The following is a 23,999-nucleotide window of genomic DNA, read 5'->3' as shown; positions in this document are numbered from 1 at the left end:
GTCCTATACTATACTCCATATCTCCTATCTCTATCTTTATACTCTCCTATACTATACTCCATATCTCCTATCTCTAATTATCTCAATTCTGTCACTGCTCCGTAAAAATAGCAGGTCTTTCCTTTGGCTCCCAGTGTTGACCTGAGCTGTGGGGGAACAAAGGAAATATATATATTAGAAAGGGGAGTAAAGCAAAGATGGAACTTGTCCTTGAATGGTAATCTAAATGAACAAGCAGACTTCTAGGTTTTGCCTTTTTACAGCTGAGGATGTCTTCAATGTTATTCTGGTGATAAGAATGTTGTGAACTAGCAGGCAGGGAGTGTTTCAAACTGTTGTCAACTAATAGAAATCAAATTGTGCAGAATGTAGGCTTGTAAAAGGAGCTCTAAACCAGCCAACCGGTCAATGACAACTAATAAACTGTTTACATGAAGATTTAATACAACAACACATTTGGATTCTAGTAAAAACCTGCTTCTTTAGGGCTTAAATGAAATATAGACTTATTGGGAAACAGAGCTGAAGTCAGTTTATTAGAGACGAGCAATGTTACTGGCACCTCTTCCAAGTGAATTGGACAGCTCCAATAGCAGGAGATCCCAATGCATATAAAGAAACCCCCTGCAGATATTAGAGAGTCTTACAAATATTCCAGAGCTCATTCAACAGCAAGTAAAACAGTAATCTGTTTACAAAGTGACACTGTATTTGGCCTGTAAAATATAAGAACTGTCAGGAATAGTAGAAACAAGCCTATAAATATATAATGTGAAAGTCCTTGTGTTTACACACAGACTGTTAAATAAACTGGCTTTATAGAATGCTCAGACAGTTGTGACACGCGGGGGTGCTCGTCTCTTTACTGGGTCAGTTGTTTCTCTTACTCCATGCAAACTCTGCTAGCTGTGTGAAGTAACAGTAAACATAGAATAGGATATAAATCACAAATAAAACTTACATCTACAGAATATAAAAAATAAACCCTTAAGTCCAGTCTGTAGGAGGCGACAATAGGAATCGGGATAATCAGGTATATATTCTTATGTAGGAGTATTACAGGATCTTAATGCCCCGTTAAAAATCTGTTGAAGTATGTCTATGCTGATTTATAGCCTGGAAAATGGTGTATAAAACCATAAAGATCCCCCTCTATCCCGATAGAACAATCTCTTCATTAGGAGGAAACTTTATATTTTATTATGAGAGATGGAGGGGAACTTTGGGTGATGACACTACACCAAATACAATTCTGTTCTCCTCTGTAGCGTCTTTGTTGCAGGAGGAGAAAATATTTGCAGGTGAATTGGCTTTTGTGTATTTTTAGATAAACTGTGAATAGGATTACTGAAAGCTAAAGCAAACAAGATCATTCATTTTATGACTTTGACACTCCCGTTCTGCTAAAAACAAACCAATAAACGAAAAAGTGCAAACACAGTGACAAAGAGAATGCTGTGTTAGTAAACCTAACGGAGGTGATGGGTATATTTATAAGGGAAATCTGCTCAGATTTACAATCCTTTCTATGTGACCTACAAAACAACAGCTTACCAATACATAGATGTAGCTGCATTATTATTAATATTTTCTTTATTTAGTCCTGGGGATCCTGCTATTAATAAACTTCTGTTCCAGGGTGACAATACTCACTCGCTGCACTGTATGCATAAAGGGCCAGTGTTGGCACCAGAGCAAAAAATATATATATATTAGGACTAAAGACGTCACTACAAGATATTAAGGGGCTTGTGTAATCTTTAAAGAAAAGTGGAAATAATTCTGATAGTAGTGAGCTATGAGTTTTCCATCATTTTCTGTGACAATGACCAGCGGAAGAATGAACGTGAATCTCCCTGGCAGAGATGCTTATAGGAACAGAAGCAGGACCTTTGCACAGCAGCTCTTCGGGGGCATTTTTCATATTTTTATCCTAATGGGAGTTGTTAACAACTTATGTGCGTCTAAACTTGGATCCGTTTTCTAATTTTATTTCTTCCTTGCATGCATTTTAGGAAAGGCTTCCTCCAATGACGACGAGGTTCAGAAGGCAGACGTATCATCCACAGGGCAGGGGGTGATCGATAAGGATTCTTTGGGACCTCTTCTGCTACAGGTATAATAGAGCTGTCATTGGAAACATTAAGCTGTTTGTGTTCTCCTATCTCTATGAGATACAATAATATTTAAATATTAAAGTGCTATGGTTCTTTGTGAGTTCACATATACTCCTTTTAACATAAACAAATATTTTTGATGGACTTAAATGGCCAAAAATAAAGTGAAACTCAAATCTTGTACTAAACGGAAAATGCTTGCTCTGAGTTCACTGGAGGCTGTGAGCTTTGCACTATGCACATTGGAAGCATTTGCAATTCAGACCGAACCCTCATTGTTTTGCTGGACAACCTCCAGTATAATTGAGCCATTTCCCTCCCAGACTGACTGCCCATTTCTTGATTTTTACATTAATTGGATTACAGCTAACTTTTCAATTAAGGTCGTGAAGGCTCACTATCTCGTATGGGTGTTACCTAGGTGGAGGGGGTGTGCATGCAAATTCAATCTGCCTAGGCATTCCCACACCGACATCTACCTAGTAAGATGTTTTGATATAACATTTTTCCCTATAATAAACCCATTGCTTGTGCCAGGGTTTAGGGCTGCTGAGGCAGGGTGCTGTGAAATGTCCAGAAAGCCCTGCTCCTTCCTCCAGCCATAGAGAAGCATGGGGTCCAGTCATGACACCATGGGGTCTCAAACAAGACATGTAATGAAATCAGAAAGGTTTTAATTATAAAGGTAATTAGCATGATGAGTTAGGGGAAGCAGGGAAGGCAAATTACACTTCAGCTTTGATAGGTAGTTAACCTAAAATATAGTTCAATTGCTAAAATATAAATTTATATAAATGGCCTTTTACTTTAATAAATACGTGGCTGTGTTTTTTGTTTCATCAGGCACTGGATGGATTCTTGTTTGTTGTGAATCGAGAAGGCAGCATTGTGTTTGTGTCGGAGAATGTCACACAATACTTGCAGTACAAGCAGGAGGACCTGGTCAACACCAGCGTGTACACCATCCTGCATGAAGATGACCGCAAAGACTTCCTCAAGAATCTGCCCAAATCCACAGGTGGGGGAAAGGAAATATCTTTTATATAAATAAAATATTTTTTAGCCTAAATTAAATGAAACAAAGCCATTGTTTGCAAACCATAGCTGCTTTTTTTAATACTTATCTAATGTTATGGTAAGGCTAGGTACACACGTGCAATGGTTCTCGTCCCATAATCGGCTCAGGGCTGATATTGTGTGTACAGTGCTCGGCGTCCATCGTCCAAGCCACCGTCCAGGTGGATCCACGGACGATAGATGACAAATGACGTAATGCAAGTGAAGGGGAGAGAGCGCAGCGGGGTGCTGCTCCATCGTTCTCCTCCTCTCCATAGAGAAGAATGGTTCTGTATGTATAGCGCTCGTTCATGCAACGCGCAGTCGTTTGTACAACTATTGCACGTGTGTACGCAGCCTAACATTTGTAAATATATACAGCAAAGTTGTCTTACGGCTCTGTAAAAGTAGAGAAAGAGATTCTCTTTTGCTCAAGCAATGGGACAGATTCTTTAGCCTACAGTATCTTCCCCAGAAAAATCTTAAAGCTGGGTAGGAAGAAGCTGTAGGTGGGTGGCAGCCCCTGTATTGTGACTTTAATAACCACCCCAAAACAGCCGGGTAATTACTAATTGGTGGGGGTATGGACCCGCGGCAGAGATATGAGACCATGCAATGCTTCGCCATATCACAGCCACGTGCCATGATGGAGGGAGGGGGAAGGTCAGTAGCTCACCTACATTAGATGTGGCCTGATCATTTCTATGTTTCTAACACAATTTGTAAGATAGGTGTAGAAGCTGTAGGTGGGTGGCAGCCCCTGTATTGTGACTTTAATAACCACCCCAAAACAGCCGGGTAATTACTAAAAAGTGCCGGGTGGTGCGCCCAGCTAAAAGGGGCCGGGGAGAACACTGCTCTATAATTTGTGTGTGATTTATATTATCATTTCGTTTTCATTTGATTTATTTAACTTTAAGAAATGCAATAAATAAACGCACAAGAATAATGTGAAATCTTTTTCATAAAGTTAATGGCGTGCCATGGTCGAACGAAACCCCCAGACAGAAGAGTCATACGTTCAACTGCCGCATGCTGGTAAAGACTCAGCTGGATCACCTAGAAGATGGAGGTGGGGGTATGGACCCGCGGCAGAGATATGAGACCATGCAATGCTTCGCCTTATCACAGCCACGTGCCATGATGGAGGAGGGGGAAGGTCAGTAGCTCACCTACATTAGATGTGGCCTGATCATTTCTATGTTTCTAACACAATTTGTAAGATAAGAACTTTGTTTTCTATAACATTGGCAATGTGCACATTGTGAGGTTGGTGATTGGGTCGGATTTTTATGTTGTTATCCAGGCATGTTTGTCTTCTGTCGTTATGCTGGCATCTAATGCAGGGGTTATATAGTAATTAAAAGAAAATAGTAGTTCATTCAATAACCTGCATTTGAGGAGTTCCTAGGGATGGGCAATTATTCATACACCGCAAAAGATAAAAGCATCTTGGCTCAAATCTTGCATAAAGCCAGCAGATGACCATAATGCATTGTTATTAATATTTTTTCTCGCTCTATTTTTTTGTCAGACCTGCAATCTTGCATGATCTGTGTGGCCAGACGAATCACAACCATGGAGAGGGGTTTTTCTGCCAACCCAGCGAGCTTCATTACCCGGCATGACCTCTCAGGTAAGACGCGGCTTCTGCAGCGGCGTGTGTGTGTGCAGGAGAGCCATGTCTGATCCGGAGTCTGTTTACTCCAGATAATAGAAGCAATGCACTGCAGATGTTATCATGGGAGACTGACAGCAGCTCACTCACACCTCCTGTTGGCTGTGATATGTATTACATGTCAGGGGATAAAGCATTATTCTGTCCCCTGTTCAACAGCAGCATACTTCAGTTAATGTTTGCCTTCTCTTTTCAGCATGTTTTCTTCTTTAGTCTCCTTGTCTTTAGATTTAGGGATGGACAAGTTATTTTACAGGGTCTGTGAAATCCCACTGTAGCCACCATTTCAAACATGCCCTTATGGTTTGCAACCTGACATATTGACACTCTGGCCCTGATATATTAAAGCTCTCCAAAGCTTGAGAGGATACACTTTCATCAGTGAAGCTGGGTAATCCAGCAAACTTGGAATGGATTTCCTAAAAGGCATTTGCTATTTGTTAGCAAATATTTTCAATCCTAGACCAGATCCATTTCAGGTTTGCTGGATCACCCAGCTTCACTGATGAAAATGTATTCTCTCCAACATTGGAGATCTTTATTAAATTATGGTTTCCGTGCATTGATCCCCAGGGGTAGCTCTGAAGCCCAAGCTACTCCTCCTGGCATTGCTTGGCAGATGCTCCAGAAACAGCTGTGGGCATAGACATATAAAATATTATAATATACAAACTTATAAAATATCAGAAATACTTAGACATGTAGTTCCACAGCAGGCAGACACGTGAGATGCATGTTGCAGTGTGAATACTTTCTGCCCAGGGGTTTGGGAAGCTGAGAATATTTATTTAGGACAATTCCTAATTAGTTTGCATGGTAGACTAGTGGTACTTAACAATTTGAAAGAGAGAAAAACAAACGTTTATTACCACTTGAAGCCTTTCATTTTCCTCTATGAAATAGTCTGTAGAAAGAAGATTATTAATGAAACGGAAGAAGAGGAAAGCTATGCATCTGATATTAGTCATCTATTTATGTTCTGCAAATGTATTCCTCTCCTTTAAAGTGGACAAATAGCTTAATCAGTCTGAATAAATACATTCCTGACATGTTACAACATATAACGTGTTAATGAAATCTTCTATTTTTATTAATAAAAAGCTTTCTCTGAAGTTTCTATGCTTGAAATAGAGAATGATGCTGTCAAAGATCACTGCTGGCAGGAGGAAGCATTTTGCAGGCTCCCATCATTCACATTTTTGGTGGATAGGTCACATAGAGATTGCTGCCAGGCTGATCAGAGTTGGACTGCGATTATTCAACAACAGTAAACATAGGGACAGGAAGTGAGAGGAGCACATGACCTGTGTGAGAAACAGCCATCTTTGGGACAGCAATTTAGCGGAGTCAATGACCTGGAAATAAACAATGGTCATCATTTGAACAGGAAGTAAAAAGGAGAAAATGATTTGTAATGGAACAATTGTGTCCTCCTTGTGCCAGCATCTTGATGACCCTATGACCTCATTTTGACCCTAGATGATAAGATAAGTTAATAAAAGGAAAGAATTGACTTGGATGGCTCACCATACACGACCATGGACTAGTCAGCCACTGTTTCATATAGCTTAAGGTTTGAAGGGGAAAGGCAAAAATTGATTTTTCTACATTTTATGCAGATTATCAAATAGTTTTTCTAATACAAAAAATAGTTGACATTGAAAGAAAAAGTTTAGAGAAAATCCCTCCGTTTACAGTCATCTCAGGCCAACAGTACTTTAAATCACTTGATTTGCCTCCTTTGTCATGCATTGACCTGAGATTTCTCTCATGTGCTTATAACAGGCAAAGTGGTGAATATCGACCCCAACTCCCTGCGTAACTCAATGAGACCAGGTTTTGAGGACACCATACGCAGGTGTATCCAAAGGTTTCTATGTCACAGTGACGGTCAACCTTGGACCTCCAAACGTCACTATCAGGAAGGTAAGGCCACGGTTTCCGACTCATGTCTGTTTATTAAGTCTATTTTTTATGTCTATTTAATAATTCATTTTCTGCAGTACATACAGTAAATATTGTGATTTTTAATTTTGCTTTCAAATGTGAATGCTTTATATTTTATTGAGCTCGTCTGTGGTCCTGTCATTGCAGCATATGTCCACGGTCATTCGGAGACACCACTTTACAGGTTCTCTCTGGCAGATGGCACTATGGTAACTGCACAGACCAAAAGCAAGTTATTCCGCAATCCTGTGACAAATGATCCTCATGGCTTTGTCTCCACTCACTTCTTACAGCGGTATGTTCAATAATAAAACTGATTCTTGTGACCGTCAGAAATGTTCACATTTGTTGTGTGCAGGAATGCACTATGGTGGCTTGTCACTGGTTCCAGGGTCACTTCTTTTAAGTTTGATGTGTCCTCTCCACCCTGATACTCTTTGCCGCATGCATTATTTATAAGTTTAAAAAAGTGCTTGTGATTTCTGTAAAGTTCAGTATGTCGCCCTACCCATATGCTCCTTTCCCTCTCCTGAGCAGGTGCTATATTCTCATTTGTTGCTTGGGCTGGGGTATGTTGTTTGGGTTGGTTTAAGGTTAATATTAGGGATTTAGTTTGATTTTATGTTTAGGGCTATGGTTAAAAGTTAAGAGTCAGATGGATGGTATGGGTCACTTTTTTCATTGAGTTATGTTTTGGGATTGTATGAGTGTTATGGTTACTCTAAAGGTCAAAACACATCTCCAGCAACAGATTATTGAACCAATAGTTTTAGAAGGCTGCAGGTCTACATTGCAAAGCAAGTGGTTTGCTACTTTTCTATTGCTGGTGAGGTAATCTTGTTGATTGTGTGACATCTAAATTCCCACATGACCAGAACTTTCAGTGCAAAAAAACAACCAATTTACCATAATAAGCAGGGTGGTAAAACAGCGTTATAAATGTGATAATATGTTTTATCTATTTTTTGTTTCAGAGAGCAAAATGGCTACCGGCCTAATCCAAATCAAATGCCTCAAGGCCCTATGTCACAAGGCCCTATGTCTCAAGGCCCAATGCCACAAGGTGTGCGCCCTCCTCTGCCTCAGAATCCAAATCCCGCCAATGCCATGAATGTCTCTCCAGTACAGGCTATGCCACCACAGAATAGAAACTACAACATGGGAGACCCCAACAACATGGGACAAATGTCTGGCATGAGATACGGCTCTGCTGGGAACATGGGTCCATCGCCTCAGGCTCAGGGAATGCAGCAATCACCGTATCAAAACAACAACAACTATGGCATGACCATGAACAGTCCACCGCATGGCAGCCCTGGTATGAGCAGCAACCAGCCTAATCTTATGGTGTCCCCCCGGAATAGAGGAAGCCCAAAGATGGGATCCAGTCAGTTCTCCCCCATTCCAGGTATTTTCTCATTGTTAGACATTACACATTCATCAGGTATAATGCTTGTGGCAAGAAATGAATAATCATGTATACATTTTGTGTAAAAAAAAAAACAAGGTTTTAAAAAGCCCTCATTGCCTTTTTTTTGGGGTTTCCTACTGATTTTTTATATTGGTCATCTTACAGGAATGAACTCTCCAATGGGGTCATCTGGGAACGCAGGAGGTGGGAGCTTTTCTAGCAGCTCGCTCAGTGCCCTCCATGCAATAAGCGAAGGTGTTGGCAGTTCACTTTTGTCTTCGTTGTCTTCTCCCGGTCAGAAAACAGAGAATAACCCTAACATGAACATGCCACAACAGGCTAAAATGGGAAATCCGGAGTGTAAGAGTCCGGCCGGGATGTTTTGTGAACAGGGACAAGTTGAAAGTTCTGTCTGTCAGTCCAGTGGCAGGGAGCACTTGGGAGAGAAGGACAGTAAAGAAAATATTGTTGATGGCCCTGACAGCCAACGGGCGCAAGTGGAAAGTAAAGGTCACAAGAAGCTCCTGCAATTATTAACGTGTCCTACCGATGAACGGGGTCACAATGCCATGACCAACTCCTCCATGGACTCTGGCTGTAAAGATTCTTCCAGCAATGTCACCAGCCCCTCTAGCGTATCCTCCTCCACTTCCACTGGCGTCAGCTCCACATCCAATTTGCACAGCTCCATGTTGCAGGAAAAGCACCGCATTCTTCACAAGCTGTTACAGAATGGCAATTCCCCCGCCGAGGTTGCCAAGATCACTGCGGAAGCCACTGGTAAGGACAGTTTCCAGGAATCTGCCAGCTCTGCCCCTTGTTCGGAGCCGACGGTGAAACAGGAACAGATGAGTCCGAAGAAGAAAGAGAACAATGCGCTTTTGCGATACTTGCTTGACAAGGACGAGGCTAAGGATCAGATAACCAAGGATGTCAAACCCAAAGTAGAACCCATGGACAGCAAACTCGGACAGTGCAGCAGTTCGTCTGTCCCCACATCCAGCCAGGATAAGGACATTAAGATAAAGAGTGAGCCCAATGAGGAGGTAACTACTTTTTTGACAATGTTTTGTGTTTTTAATCCATTTCAACTTCTTTTTGTGTTCATGTTTGCTGCTACTCAGGGAGAGTTCAGAATCAGAATCTCTACTTGTTCTAAATACAACCTGTTCCGAGTGCTGACAGATATTGCTGATCTCTCTCCGAAACGGCTACTTGCTTTGCTGTTTCTGCTTACAATCCATCCACATACAATGAATGAAATGCTTACTTACTTGTTCTGGGTCTGTTATGGAAGCTAGAGGTTTTTTTTTTAGTAGAAGGCCCCCTTTGTTAACCTATCATATAATGTATATATCTTTCTCTTCCCTGAGATTTTGGTCCTAAATTATTACTTTTTTGATTTCAGGTAACAGGTGACTTAGACAACTTGGACGCAATTCTTGGGGACCTTGCAAACTCAGACTTCTATCCTAATCCCATGAGTTCCACTACAGGAAGCATGAGAGCTAAAACACCAGTATTCCCTGATACGCCCCCCATGGGTATGCATAGTTCATCATTATGTTGGTTAAACAAAGCTTTATGATGAAAATGTTTAAATGTCTTTGTTATAGTTGCTACCTTCTCTAAAAATATTCTGTTTTCTAGGTATGAGAAGCCCTCAGAATGTTCAGGTGAATCGTCCTCCATTCAATCGAGCCATGTCATTGGACAGCACTATGCCGGGTAACTCCACCCCTCCAGTCCGAAACGTTACTAATTTTCCAATGATGCCAAAGCAGAACATGATGGGAAGTCCGAGGATGATGGACACCCAGGATAATTTTGTGATGCTGGGTACGAGATTTTTTTCTCCGTTTGCTCAATCGTTGCAATCTTCCATATTGTGTAATTATCTGGAGTTTGTGTTTCTCTATCTTGGTTTGTAGCCTCTGATTCAGCTGCTTTTCACATAAACTGAAACTAGGTTGCAGCGCAGGTACTGTCATTGATTCTCGTATAGAGATTGTTGTGTGTTTTCTGAAAATTATGTGCTGAGGCTCTACTACCATATAATGATTCCCTATTGCTGTATTTCTGATCCCTGCAGGGAATGGAGGCAATAGGGCCATAAACCAGCACCCAGGCGGAGAATGGGCCATGCAGAACCCAGCTGTAAACAGAATGGAGCCCTCCAGCACGGGGCCAGTGGGGAGACAAGGGCCAGAATATAATGCTGCCATGCCAAGACCTGCCATGAACGCAAGTATGCCGGGACTTCCAGGAAGATCCAATAGCATGCCAGGGAATCGACCAGTCCTGCCACAGCAAATGATGCCCATGGGTATGTGTCTGAGATGTGTAGGCTGGTGTAGGTAATAATTGTCTTCACAAACATACCTTCATAACGCAGAAATGTTTGTTTCCCTCCAAAACACTATCTAACTGCACTCTTTCTTATCTGTGCTGCTGGTTAGAAAATTAAACAAAAGGTCGTCTGTGACCCCTGACAACCATCAGAGACACGAAGGATGTCCATTGTTTCGTTGGTGGCCAGAAGACAGTACTAAGCTAAATGTTTTCTTTATATACATATGAAATCAAAGTGACAGGTTATCTTAAAGCTCCCACTTGTAACCCTATGCTCTTGCATAACCAGGAGCGCCAGTATTTATTTTTAAATTGGCTTGAACTTTCTGAAGAGTTTGCCCATTTCCCTAAAGTGACAAAGTAACAAAATGCTTTCCGTGTTGGTTATTATACAAGGGTGTGCCATGTTTTGAAGATTCTAAATCTTTAATCCCTGAATCAATATATCCGGTTCCTGAAAATATTATAGACAATGGAAATATGAAATGGCACTTTGAATTGCTATCATATTGAATATCTTGTAATATTAGACCTATAGTAAGATGATAAGGTATTAACCTCCCCAGCGGTAAAAAAACAGCTGAAAGTGGTAACCCAAAACCACACTCAGGGTAGTTAACAAAAAAAAAAACAAACATTTATCTGGTCCCATCGGTGTCCTCCAGGGTCCTGCCAGCTGTTGCTAGGGGTGCGGCGGGAATTTCAAATTATTTTGTTTTGCATTCAATACAAAATAACTGTATTAAATGCAATACACTGAATTTTTATATCTAAAAGCAGTACATTGTCTTTCATTAAAAATGATTTTACAGTGTAATATATTAGTATGGGTATAATAAAGTTTGAAACACAAAATCATGTCCAAGTTTATTATTAAATTAATTTTTAAAAAAATTATTTAATTATTTTGACATGATTTTGTGTTTCAAACTTTATTATACTCATACTCCTATATTATACTGTAAAATACATTTTCATGAAAGGCAATTTACCGCTTTTAGACATATAAATCCAGACAGAAATGAACCGCCCAGTAGCTTAAAAAAATGGAATATGAAAGGGCACCCGTTACCTGTCTGTAAAGTCACTTAAGAAGTTTTAGAAAGTTCATTGTAGAATAAGAACTAAATCAAATTGTGCTCCCCATTCTCAAGGTAATGAATCCCTTTTTTTTTCTTAGGACCTAATGACATGCCGATGGGAATGGGATCTAGCCCTTATGGTCAGCAAGCACCTTCTAATCCTGCAGGCTCTTGGCCAGAGAGTATGATGGCTATGGAACAGGGGCCCAATGGATCTCAGAACAGGTGAGGTTTGTGCCGGTGGTGCTGAACGAAGAAGCTGCTTGAGTCAGTCTTTTCCTGTAGTTTTGCACTTCAGTCATTGTGACATAATGGGTGTCTGTCTTTACAGAATGTCTGTGCCACCTACGTCTTCCAGGCAGCTTGGGCGTACTTCTCTGGATGATCTTCTCTGTCCTCCTTCAACCGTCGAAGGGCAAACGGATGAAATCGCTCTCCTGGACCAACTTCACACCCTTCTGAGCAATACTGATCCAACTGGGCTGGAGGAAATAGACCGGGCCCTGGGGATCCCCGAGCTTGTCAACCAGGTATCCATTTGTATGAGCTGGGACTACGTCTCGGCATTTGTAGCTGGTAGAAAAGGGAAATAAGGTTATTATCTTTATCCAATATTCACTAATAATTGAGTCCTGACCTGCAACAAGTTTGAAAGTATGATATCTGTATGAACCACAAACCATCATACATTTTAGTATACCTGAAGGCAGAGCAGGGTGAAATTACAGAAATGAGGTATAAAATTGTTTCCTTCAAATGACTGCTTATTTGTTCTGCCATCTATGTACTGTACTGATATCTACCCCTGCCAAAGATTCTTACCCAACACACTTGTGGGTCCATTCAGCCCTTCCTATGCCTATATTGTAGTCATTTGCAGTCTTGATGGTTTTGGAATCATTTGCCAAAAGCAATAAAGTGTAATAGAGTTTATTTTTTAGTCCTAGAAAAACTAAATGACTTGAAAAGATGGTCAGGGAAATTTTTTTTTTGGCTCACATTAGTAATAGCAATATTAAATGCGATGGGACCCTCTGCCTGCCTGAGTCTTGTTGTAGCTTGAATAGCCGGCTTTCCACTGTCATTAAGTGTTCTGGACTTTAATATACACAATGTCAAGATCTCTGTTTGCTATTACTGGGCACTAAAACTTTTTGCTGATCATAAAATCTTGTGTTGTTACCTGGAAGAGTGTCACCTATTCTTGAAAAAATTTGTGTGATTCTAGACTTTGTATATTTATTTATTTGACTGCTTTCTTCCTAAATTGTTGTTTAATTACACAGGGCCAGGCTATAGACCCCCAACCAGATGCCTTCCAGCCACAAGACTCTCCGGTTCTGATGGACCAGAAGCCCCCAATGTATGGACAGCCGTATGCAGGACAGGGGTCCGCCATGCAGGCTGGGGGCTTCAACAGCATGCAAGGCCAGCACCCTCCATTTAACTCCATGATGGGACAGATGGGCCAGCAGCAAGGAAATTTTCCAATGCAAGGAATGCACCCCAGAGCTAGCCTCATGAGGCCCCGAACTAACATCCCTAAACAACTGAGGATGCAACTACAGCAAAGGCTTCAGGGCCAGCAGGTGAGCAAGAGCTCGGATTTTTTTAGACTCCTTTTATGAAATGCAAGTTCTTGCTTTTTGATCTTATGAACTGTTAGCAGACTTCCTTCTTCACGTTCTGCTAGGCTTGTATTTGTACATTTAGAGAAGAAGTGATAATCCTTATAATTTCTTGATTTCATGATAATTTCTTCCACTCCACAGTTCTTGAACCAAAGCAGACAAGCACTTGAGATGAAGGTGGAAGGGATGAACGCAGGTGGTGCTGGGGTCATGCGGCCTGTGATGCAGACACCAGTACAGTCGCAGGTAAATTGCGACTATTTCTTGTTTCTGTGTAATTTCTCATGCTTGCGTATGTTACATATATGTTACTGCTTCCCTATTTACCTGACCCGAGTATCATCTATACCTTATCTCCTAGATATGGAGAACAAATAAAAAAAGAGGACTGATTGTTGTCATTCACTGCCAGTTAGCATTGTACGTTTATTTTATAGCAATGCTTTTTGTTTTACAGCAAGGATTTTTGAATGCTCAGATGGTTGCTCAGCGAAACCGTGAGTTCCTCAGCCATCAGATCCGTCAGCAGAGGATGGCCATGATTATGCAACAAGGGCAGCCGCAGGGGTTCAGCCCTCCACCCAATGTCACTGCCTCTGCGAGTATGGAGAACCCCCTAGCTGGGCCACCCATGCCTCAGGCTCCCCCCCAACAATTCTCCTATCCACCTAACTATGGTAAGTATCTCTCATCATATTGCAGGCATTGATCATTATCATAAAATCTTTTCTTATTGGAGATCACTTTATACCTGAATCATTTATAGATTTGTTCTCTGCTTGACTCCCATAGCTTCTTTCTGTTGATGCCTCACAAATGTATTATTCCTTTCAGGAATGAATCAGCAAGCTGATCCCACCTTTGGCAGGGTGTCCAGCCCCCCAACACCCATGATGCCATCTCGTATGCCTCCTACCCAGAACCCCCACCCTCAGCCGACACAGATGTACCAGTCGCCCGACATTAAAGGCTGGCCTTCAGGAAATATAGCGAGGCCCAGGTATTTGTTCCCATCATGCATCTCTTTAGTAGCTTACACAAGCCCTTTCCCTCCAGTTTTAGGCTTCGTAGTTGAAAATGGCAATGAATGTCTTCTGTCAATGACAATGAATGTCTTACTGATGTCACCTTTTGTGTTATTGCAGCTCCTTCCCGCAGCAGTACAGCCACCAGGCCAATCCTGGCTCCTACAACATGATGCACATGAACAGTAATGGTAACCACATGGGGCAAATGACCATGAACTCCTTACCCATGTCAGGCATGCCCATGGGCCCGGACCAGGTGACTGGAATTTCATACTACCAGGACTAATCTGGCTGTACGACTCATGTCTTTCCTAACACCCTTCCTCTCTTTCTCCTGCTCTTTTTGTAGACCACTGGGGTCACTTCACAAAAGCATTGTTTTATCAAATTACCTCTAGTCCAAATTTTCTATTTGTATTCCTCAGTGCAGTGTGGGGGGCTTCAAACCCCTGCTAGGTTTTGACTGCTGCTTAGGAATCCATTTGGGATATTCGCATCAATTCCTGTCCTAATGACAAAGTTTAAGGAGAACTCTCTAACAGAAAACAGACAGATATATGGCTTTACCCTCTGCCAGCCTTATGTCTGCTTGTGTCAGGGTAGATCTCTATTGGGAGACTCAAATAGCATTAAAAATGTGCCAGTGGGGATTGTATCTACCCCCACTTTATCTACCAGACTCCGGGATTATGTGTGGTGTCTGCTGGGTGGAGCCGAAAATTGAGCCATTATAGAAGATGATATGGGCTCTGTAATTGGACAAAGGTGATAACACAATGCGCCAGACACAATAACGTGTATTGACCCCATTGTTTGTGTTTATTTATCCTATAAAAGATGTGATCCCTCCAGGTATAATAACAATACAATGTATATAGTAAATACAAGTGCAGGTAATTTCAGGACTTTAAAAATATTCAATCAAGCTCAATAGACACAATTATTAAGTAAAATGTAAAACATTAATTTATTCAAAACTTGGTGTAAATTACATAAAATCATCAAAAGACAATACGATGTACACTGATATCCGAATACACAAACATACATCAATGAAAATGATCCGTAAGACCCTTTGTTTGGGGGGATTACATATCGTTACTATAAATTAATATTAATATGGGTATTTGGTTTATAAGAGTTTCTCAAGCAGCAGGGCTGTGGTGTCCTTTAAAATACAAATCTGCCCTGTATGTGACAATGGTGCACAATAAATATTTGTTGCCATCTTGGGAAGGTTCGGACAATCTTGCACTGGTGTGTTGATATTGGTGGCAGACTGCATTATGTAATATTTGTCTTTTGTTATATTAGCCATGGTTCTGGCTGTAATTTGATGTATTTATTTTTTATTGACGGTTGTTTTTTATTCCTTCTCTACAGAAATACTGCTGACGTCTCCCGGCTTCCACAAAAGAAAAGTGTGCACTATGATGAATAAATTTCTATAAAAAAATGATTCTATTTCTTCAGCAAGTTGTGTCTTGCTTTGGCCTTACCAAGGACATCAGCTCCTTTCTTCCTGTCTCGGAGGAGGGCGCGTCACAGAAAGCTGGGCCTGGACTTTGGGCGTCACGAACGTTTCGACGTAATACGTCCGCAGGACAGACAACGGTCGCCGGCTGTTTTGGTGCTCAGAGACACAAGATGTGAATCGGGTGGTAACATTTTCATTCATAAGCTGGTCTGACAGTTTCTTTAGGCAACTTTGGAATCTTTTTATTTTTGTTCTCCTTTCTTTATCCCAAAGCACCTGAAACATTTCTAAGTGAAACCTTAAAATGAAAGTTTGTTTATTTTTTATGTTTTGTGTTCAGAGTAGTATTCCTATAAAAGCTTTGTGACTTTTTTTTTTTTTTGGCTGGAGTACAGTTTAGATGAGAGAATGTGTCGGAAACCCACGTGCAGTAGTTTTGCACTTTACGACTGTTGAGAATCGCCTGGACTTCATTGTCTGAGAATGAGATTGCAATAGCCCCCCCTCCCCCCATTCTGTACAAATAGCACGAGCAGGCATTGAGCTTGTCTAGCCCCTTCCCTTCACCACAGTGTAAACTTTTTGTATATATGATCTTTATTAATGTATATGAATTTTTTTTCTAGGTCAGTGTTCCTGGTTTTTATTTTTATCAGAGCTTTTAAAGCTGTATATTTAACCCTGTGTCTGCCATGGCTTCCCAACAACTCCTTCCCATGGTCGGCAGTAGATTAATTCCTGCAGGGGGGCGATGACTACTCTGTGTCTAATATTTTATAACTGTTCTCTTCCTAAGATACAAGGCTGTCATGACCCTTCCAGGCTTTATTTTTTGCAATGGGGAGTATTTAGATCAGCTGCCATGGAGAATGGTTGAAGACTAAGAGGCGCCCCCATTACAGCCCCCTGAGAGTTCCAAAAAGATTCTCCATGCCCGCTTTGACTCTTTTTGCAGAGTTATCCATTTCAAGATATTTCATGACGGTTATCACAGATTCATCCAGTGTTATGAAATGTTTGATTATAGCAATATCTGCGTGTTGTGATATCTCCGCTTTGTCTTCGTTGTTCCCCCAATCATAAACTTTTTCAACCAAATGAAACTTTTTTAATACATTGGACATTTTATAAGCCAATAGATAGGTACAGATAATTCTGCATAATAAACACCTCAAGGCACCTGGCCTGTGATTTTAGGAAATAATGGCTTTTAGTGCTTCTGACATCTTTTTTTAATCAATTATTGAGATATTAAAAATCTTTTGATTTGTGCTTTCTTATTCAGCCCCCCTTACTCATTGGGTCAGATTTCTGACAGCCGTGGTTGTCCACAGAGAAATATAAAGCATGCCACCGGCTATGCTTGTGTCCCCCATTGGGTAGTTGCAGGAAACCTTAATACAGGTTACATAGAAGCCATTGGGGGACCCCAAAATTAAAATTGTCAGGTTTTAATCTTCAGTACTCTGCAGTATCTGCAGGACTTTATTGATGTGGAATTATCTGTACTTTTGGCTCTTTCCCCCCCCCTTCCCTACCTGCCTCTTATTTTCATCTGTTACCCTTTTCTCTTTTTAACGAAGTTATTTTCTTAGTGCTTTTCCAAAGTTAACAAATGAATGTTACTTTTTGTGCTGCTTAGTATACACAGAATGTAAGAACGGCGCAGTCTGTTGGCCTCCTCCTACTGGCGCCCTCTGCTGGTGAGGAATGACACCAGGCATACAGTTTCCACAAACTATTGATACATTTATTATAATACCCCCCCGGAACCAAAAAAAACCCAATAATACTCCCAAATTTCACTCCTGGTTTTATTTGGTTCTCCTGAAATTCACTTTGAATTGGCACTAATTTTGAGACAATCTTCTCCATGTTAATTCATTTCGGCCAATCTTTGTGCAGTGTTTGTAGTCTTCCTTTACTACTTTCCATCTGCATTGAGTAAAGTTTTTTTTTTTTTGGATGTGGCGCATCTCTGTGGCTGTCATATTCCTCCCCCCCCGCCCCAAATGTTTAATTCCTCCTGATATGTGTCTGGGGGAGCACCTGTCTATCGAGCAATAATCTGTTCCTCCCGTGCCTTCCCACTGGACTTGGCCCCCCGTTTGTACCGCCAAAGCGGCCTGCTGAGGTGCTTCACCTCCGCCATTAAAGCTGTTCAAAAAAAAAATTGTCTTTACGGAACCGCTAATTGTGTGCAAGTCAATGTGTCTGCAACACAGGAATGAGCCTGTCTGTTATTCTCTGTAATAATCTGTACAATTGTATATTTTACATTGGTGTGTAATAAAAGGCTTAGTGTCTGGTTTTCAGTCTATTAGCAGACTCCTTATTATTCACCTTGTGCCCGGTCCCTAATATTCTTTCTGCCTCCAGCTATGTAGGGAAGCGGCTTCTCCCGGAGGTCATCGCCTGTCTGTGGTTTCCACAAGTTACTATCTCTTATCATTGGAGCTACGGCCATGGTTCAGGTTTATGCGTTTCCTCCTTCTATTTGATAATATACGTTGTTGTTGTGTTATATTGCGTTTGATCCATAACTAGAAGAACGAGCACATAGGTTAAGTGTGAAGCGATGGTAGCTCAGTGGGTTAGGGCTTGGACTGGTCTGCTGGAGACCTGGGTTCAAATCCCTGAGCAAGCCTCGTAGTCCTGGGTGCTGTGCAGTGCCTGAACCCCTTTGTTCATCCATTGCCTTGTCCCACCATGAGGGGTTCAGACACTGTACAGTACCTGGGTGGGGTGTATATATATATATATATATATATATATATGGGGTGAGGCCAATAAAAACCTAAGTCCTACTTTTTGAATGGGCCGCCCCAGTAAGACAGCCCATATTTATTGTAGTTGTTGCAATGATATCACAGACTATGGACCGGAAGAGGCGGGGGGTCCACAACCTAATGTGCTGCCCACAGGCGTTACAGACCTCAGCGGCCTGGGACTGGAGCGGACTGGTGGGTTGTCCATGGCCTCCAAGCTTTCACTCAGCGATTCGAGCATGGGGTCTGCAGGATCCGAGGGACTACGGTGCTTCCATTACTGAGTGATTCACATCCGCCCAATCACTCAGAGATTTGAACTCAAGGCAACTGCGCATCTGTCATTGACTGATATTCATCCGCCCAATTCACTCAGACTTGACCTGGGGATTACAGGATTCGAACTTGAGTTTACGGCGCCCTTGTTACTGCTCTTATCCACTGAGCTATTCACCTCCGCTCAATCATTATTGTGTTCATTCCCCTATTTCAGGGGTGGAAAGTCCTAAATGGGGCAAGACAAAGGGAGGAGCGAGAATCGAACCTGGAACCCAAAATCATTGCCGGGCTCCTAGCTGGCTGCTAAACCCCTAAACCAGAGCCAAGCTGTGTCTGGGCGTTTATCAGCCGGGCCCTTAAACATCACAAATTCATAAATCAGTAAATAGAATACGATTTGCACAAAATTAAAATGTTCGACTTGCTGCAAGATTTGTATTGAGGGCTTTCATATAATAAAAAAATAGGATTTAGAATTTTATTGGGATTCTTTTGCAGTTCAGAGGTTTAGCAGACAATCGTTGAGTGAACACTGATTGCTATTAATCATTATTGCTATTGGTTTATAGTGTTTGCAGGATGGTGGCGGGTATAGAAGAAACCTCATACCATTATATCTGATATTTACAGGAATGGGAGAGACTCATTGATCTCAAATGTATTGATTTGTATTGTTGTGGTTTGGAAGTTTCATGTTCAGATCCTTAAGGTTTGATGTCATTTATTCCTTTGGTGTTCTCAGGTGAGTGAATGGCAACTTTCACTGCAGCGCTCATGCTTTTTATATTAGGTGATGGCTCCGGCCTGTTATGTTCTATTGTAAATCCCAAAGTTAGGAAACGTTGATAACAAAAACTAATAAGACTTCTGTGGTGTGTAATCCGGATACATTGTATATGTTCTTTAATCAGCGCTATACAATACGGCTCCTAGAAAGGAATATTTTACACATTTACCAACCGTTTCTCTGCTGCTGATTTTCCTTTTTCAGGAGTACAAAAACAAAGTATTGATCCTCAATAGGGGGGGCAACATATTTTGGGAAAAGAGCCAATCCTTGCAGCTGCCCAAGTCTCAGACCTGGGATATATAGAAATAGTTCTGACACAAAATACTCGTTCTGGGTCTGTGAGGGGAAAATCAATGATTTAGAACACTGGCAGCAACTCCAACAATTCTTCGGGCCCCTGCTGAGTTTTATAGGGCCCTGTGAGAAATTGGAAGGCTATACATAAGACTTAGTAATACAGAATGATAAATGGACACTATGGGGTCTTTATTTTTTTGTAAAGCATTGATCATTAATTGATTGGCACGTGTTTATGAAAATAACAAAAGCGATGATCTGTTCATACATTTCTATTTATAAAAGCACCCCGAACATTGCGCACCTCCAATGAGGAACTTCTATCCTCGTATTAATGCAAAGTATTCCTTCAAACAGCTTCTTCCAGTTCTGTAGATCCTTGTTGAATAGTAATGTTGGTAGTGCAGCGCTGCGTAATATGTTGGCGCAATATAAATTCTGTTTAATACCAATCTTAGTATTGAATATTGATGGTGTAATATTGCAGATGACATAAATCCCTCCCCTGCATTCAGTAATATGGATAACTCAATAATAAAAAGACCAGCCCTGTGAATGATTCACTCTCCCTGGCTTTTCAATGGCTTATTTCTTTAGAGATGTAATGCTCCCTCACTGCTGCAAGTATTCCATATGTCCAAACAAATACTTCCCATCGCACTTATTTTACCCTCAGTAAAGGATGTCTGGGCCTGGGGGAAGTACAGATATTTAACTCCACAAGACATTGAGAAGCACAGCAGCGTGTCTGTGCATTCACAGAGCCGGGACATTTTGCTCATATGTAAAGTCCAGGTTGGGTGGCATTAATGTTCCTGGCATCGAATGTTGGATATGATGGGCGGCTGAAGGGGCAGCAGCCAGGCAAATGTCTGGCATACTACACACAAGCAAATACACAGCAATCCACTCTACACTCGAGTAATCACTCCGGGGAAATCTATGCTCTTCCCTATGGTTGGGGAGGACGTTGCTGAGGATGATAGAAAACATTTGATAAAGTTAAAAAAATGTGGAATTCTCTTGTGATCAGATCGTAGTATTTTATCAGTGATTGGGAAGTGATCAGCCTATCGGTGAGGTTCCTATGCTTACACATACTGGCTCAATAATTGTCTTAAACCCAAATATTACAGAAAGTGGCTGAAAAAAATAAATGTGAATTTAAAAGGAAATTGCACCCCACCTTTCACTTATGTTTTTTATGCTGCAGGTTTATATTGTTCCACTTCTGGGGAAATACCAGAGCTCCTATGAAGCTAAGTTGCTATTTGGTATCTTGTTGTCTTGGACCTAGGAAAATAAAAGTAAATATAAACCCAACATGATCGATCGTTCACACCATCAATGTTTTCTTTTCATTGTTCCAAAAATCCTCAACTTTTTTTCCACCCTTTCTGCGGTCACTTGCATGATATTTCCAAGCAAAGGTTTCCGGATGGAACAATGGCTGCATCATGGATGTTATGGGGTGGCACTGCAGCATCAGAAATAATCTCGTTGTGTCAGGATTACCTGGGATTATATAAACTAAAATCTACAAGTCTAATAAAAATATTTGATATTAACATTTAAAAATTAAGTGATTTGGTTTCTATCTACGTCCCGTTCACATACAGCGAGACTCTGCATTGTATATGAAGGGTGCTAGAAGCACAGCGATACATGCAGGGGGTATTGTGGGCAATTTATCTCCGGGCACTGCCAAGGCCTTCATGCAAAACTCTAACTTCAGCAACGAGCTCAGCGAGGACCCCAAAGACTCAATAACTCCAGAAAATTCAGAAGACTTTCGGGTTTGTGATTCTGGAGACAATAACACTCATTTATCATTTGGTAAAAGTCAATCAGTTATGAAATTTTATTATGTAACAAGAATATCCATCAAATAATCACTGATGTCCTTTATGTTTGTTGTCGTAATCCCAAAATCTCCAACAACCGTGGAAGGGGTGTCATTGCTCCTTCCGCTGACATCCATTTAGTGGTATTTTGAATACTCCAGGATTTCCTCCATTTCCATCCAGACTTGCTTCCAGAGTCTTTACAAGTGAAGAAAGCGTTTATTTTTGTGCGGCTCCCGCGCTCTTGTTGCCTCTGTGTAAGCAGCTAGTGGTGCAATAAAATAAAACCCCCCTCCCCCCTCCAGCATCAGGAATGTATGAGGCAAACAATAAAAAAACAAAATAATAAAGTTACGGGTGCAAGAAGTGGAGTTTTTAGAGAGGATTGTGCACCTCTGGACACATCATTAGTCACAAGTAGCTTTATCTGTCTCTAAGTCTTCCCACGGTGCAGACTATCTACCCACAAATCCATCCGTCTGAAGAATCGTCTACCAGCAACGCTGAAAGTTCTCTTCAAAAATGCAAACGATGGTTCAAGTTGTTTGAGATTCCTCTTCCTCTGGGTGATGTCTTTAACCTTCCCAACCTTCCCATAACTGGTCTCTGCAAGGAGAAAAATACAGAATAGTTATAGAAGGAGACATTGGAAAACTCCGAGGGAAAGAGAACAGAAAGGAGGACAACTCACAAAGATTTAGAGGAAGGCCTCTTGGTTTTTGGCCACTTCCGCCGCTGAAGTTGCCTGTGGTCCGAGCAGAAGAGAAAAGAGTAACCCGTCACCAACAGTGGAAGCCCAACACCGTCCTATATGTATAGAAGCTACTAACTAGATCTATATATATAAATAGATATAAAAGAGAGGACTAACAAGATGGAAAATAGGAATTGGAAGGAATCTTTGTGATGAACAAACTGAGTTATTGGAACAAATTACCTAAGAATAGAAAATGATCTATTATACAATACACATCCAAACACACCGACCAACCTGACCCCAGGTATCTGGACATCCTGTAAATAAGACCATTGGACTCTTCCAATCTTGTGCCTTAGTGAAGGCCAGAACCACAAAGATGTGGCGGGATCAAATTTATGTGGACGACTTGTCAAAGCCCCAACCTCACCCAGAACAAACATGAATGCCAATTGTGAGAAAGGTCTTTTCACCCCACATCAGTACCCGTCTCATAAATTCCCAAATTCTTCCCAGAATAGTGAAAGCTACAATAGCTAGGAAGGGAGGACAAATTCATATTGTTTTTGGAAAAGGATATCCAAGTATTTCCCTATAGGTGTGATGGTCAGATGTCCATGGACATTGAGGAGATTCCAATAATAATCCAGAACCAGCCTATGTATGGGAATGAGGAGCGTGGTGATTGGCTGCTTTCCTAAACAAGATGATCAGCGGCACAACCGGGTGCAGATAACGAGGAAACGCTTTGCGGGTAACTTACCGGTACTGCTCAAAACTTTCATCTTTGAGTCCTGTAAATAAGTTGTACAGGGATTAGATATAATCATACAGACCGGAGGTACAAATGTTTGATTCACTGATACGCAGGGGAGAAAGGTGATACAAATACTAATCCCTCCAATCTTTATTCTGTTTATTTAGTTATAGAGGAGCTTCTACCTCTGATCTCCCCACTCACATCCTGGGGCCACTTTGTAATCCGCCCAGTGATTGGTAACATGGGTGGCATTACCCCATCCACAAGGCATTATGGGAAGAGTAATATTTCAGCCCATATGAAAACTGCAGGTCAGGAAAGAAATCATTTTCTTCTAACAACCAATCAGAGCTTGTTTTCCCAGCAGAAGGAAGAAAATGAATGCTAACTGATTGGCTGTGTGCAGCATTCTGGGATATGAACTGCAAAACCCTTAAGGGCCCATCTATAATAGAGCAGCAGCTGCAGGGCCATCATATCTATGTATATCCAGCAGTATGGACTATGCATATATTGCACAGGTATAGGTGAAAGGAACGCTTGGTCATGTGACTTATTAAATCATGTGACCATCCGCTTCTCTTCCAGGCACAGAGACCTGTTTGGGGTAAGATAAAGGGAGAACCGACCAAAATAATAAAAGGAGAACACACCCAGATCCAGACTGCGAGTCCGCGGGTTACACTGCCGGGATCCCTTACAGCTTCGCAACTCCATCAGCTGGACATGTAACTGATTGAGGACGTCCCGGTCCAAAGTGTTCACCGCGTTTATTAGCTGAGGGG

General features: G+C 41.4%; 2 protein-coding genes across 6 annotated transcripts in view; one reads left to right on the top strand and one right to left on the bottom strand.

Annotated features, from left to right (window-relative positions):
- The window catches only part of NCOA3 (nuclear receptor coactivator 3), a 66,954-nt gene extending 48,855 nt beyond the window's left edge, over positions 1 to 18,099 (top strand). The window contains exons 5-23 of the mRNA XM_072414111.1: positions 2,016 to 2,116; positions 2,961 to 3,135; positions 4,144 to 4,332; positions 4,708 to 4,809; positions 6,637 to 6,777; positions 6,946 to 7,093; positions 7,773 to 8,206; positions 8,375 to 9,255; positions 9,618 to 9,753; positions 9,860 to 10,048; positions 10,302 to 10,535; positions 11,742 to 11,868; positions 11,975 to 12,173; positions 12,930 to 13,232; positions 13,416 to 13,520; positions 13,732 to 13,951; positions 14,109 to 14,274; positions 14,420 to 14,558; positions 15,686 to 18,099. Coding sequence (XP_072270212.1) covers positions 2,016 to 2,116; positions 2,961 to 3,135; positions 4,144 to 4,332; positions 4,708 to 4,809; positions 6,637 to 6,777; positions 6,946 to 7,093; positions 7,773 to 8,206; positions 8,375 to 9,255; positions 9,618 to 9,753; positions 9,860 to 10,048; positions 10,302 to 10,535; positions 11,742 to 11,868; positions 11,975 to 12,173; positions 12,930 to 13,232; positions 13,416 to 13,520; positions 13,732 to 13,951; positions 14,109 to 14,274; positions 14,420 to 14,558; positions 15,686 to 15,697 — 4,001 coding nt within the window. The 3' untranslated portion in view covers positions 15,698 to 18,099. The remainder of the gene's footprint in view (positions 1 to 2,015; positions 2,117 to 2,960; positions 3,136 to 4,143; positions 4,333 to 4,707; positions 4,810 to 6,636; positions 6,778 to 6,945; positions 7,094 to 7,772; positions 8,207 to 8,374; positions 9,256 to 9,617; positions 9,754 to 9,859; positions 10,049 to 10,301; positions 10,536 to 11,741; positions 11,869 to 11,974; positions 12,174 to 12,929; positions 13,233 to 13,415; positions 13,521 to 13,731; positions 13,952 to 14,108; positions 14,275 to 14,419; positions 14,559 to 15,685) is intronic.
- A 3,639-nt stretch (positions 18,100 to 21,738) lies between these two features.
- SULF2 (sulfatase 2) overlaps positions 21,739 to 23,999 on the bottom strand; it is a 93,431-nt gene continuing 91,170 nt past the window's right edge. For 4 of the 5 annotated variants that reach the window (XM_072414113.1, XM_072414114.1, XM_072414115.1 and 1 more), the window contains 4 exons: positions 23,868 to 23,991; positions 23,218 to 23,248; positions 22,449 to 22,502; positions 21,739 to 22,363 (listed from right to left, as the gene is read on the bottom strand). In XM_072414113.1, coding sequence (XP_072270214.1) covers positions 22,333 to 22,363; positions 22,449 to 22,502; positions 23,218 to 23,248; positions 23,868 to 23,991 — 240 coding nt within the window. In that variant the 3' untranslated portion in view covers positions 21,739 to 22,332. The remainder of the gene's footprint in view (positions 22,364 to 22,448; positions 22,503 to 23,217; positions 23,249 to 23,867; positions 23,992 to 23,999) is intronic. The other variant, XM_072414117.1, reaches the window with a different exon arrangement.

The sequence above is a fragment of the Pyxicephalus adspersus genome, chromosome 6 (assembly GCF_032062135.1).
Source record: "Pyxicephalus adspersus chromosome 6, UCB_Pads_2.0, whole genome shotgun sequence".
NCBI classification, from domain to species: domain Eukaryota; kingdom Metazoa; phylum Chordata; class Amphibia; order Anura; family Pyxicephalidae; genus Pyxicephalus; species Pyxicephalus adspersus.
This window is presented reverse-complemented; position numbering and strand designations above follow the sequence as displayed.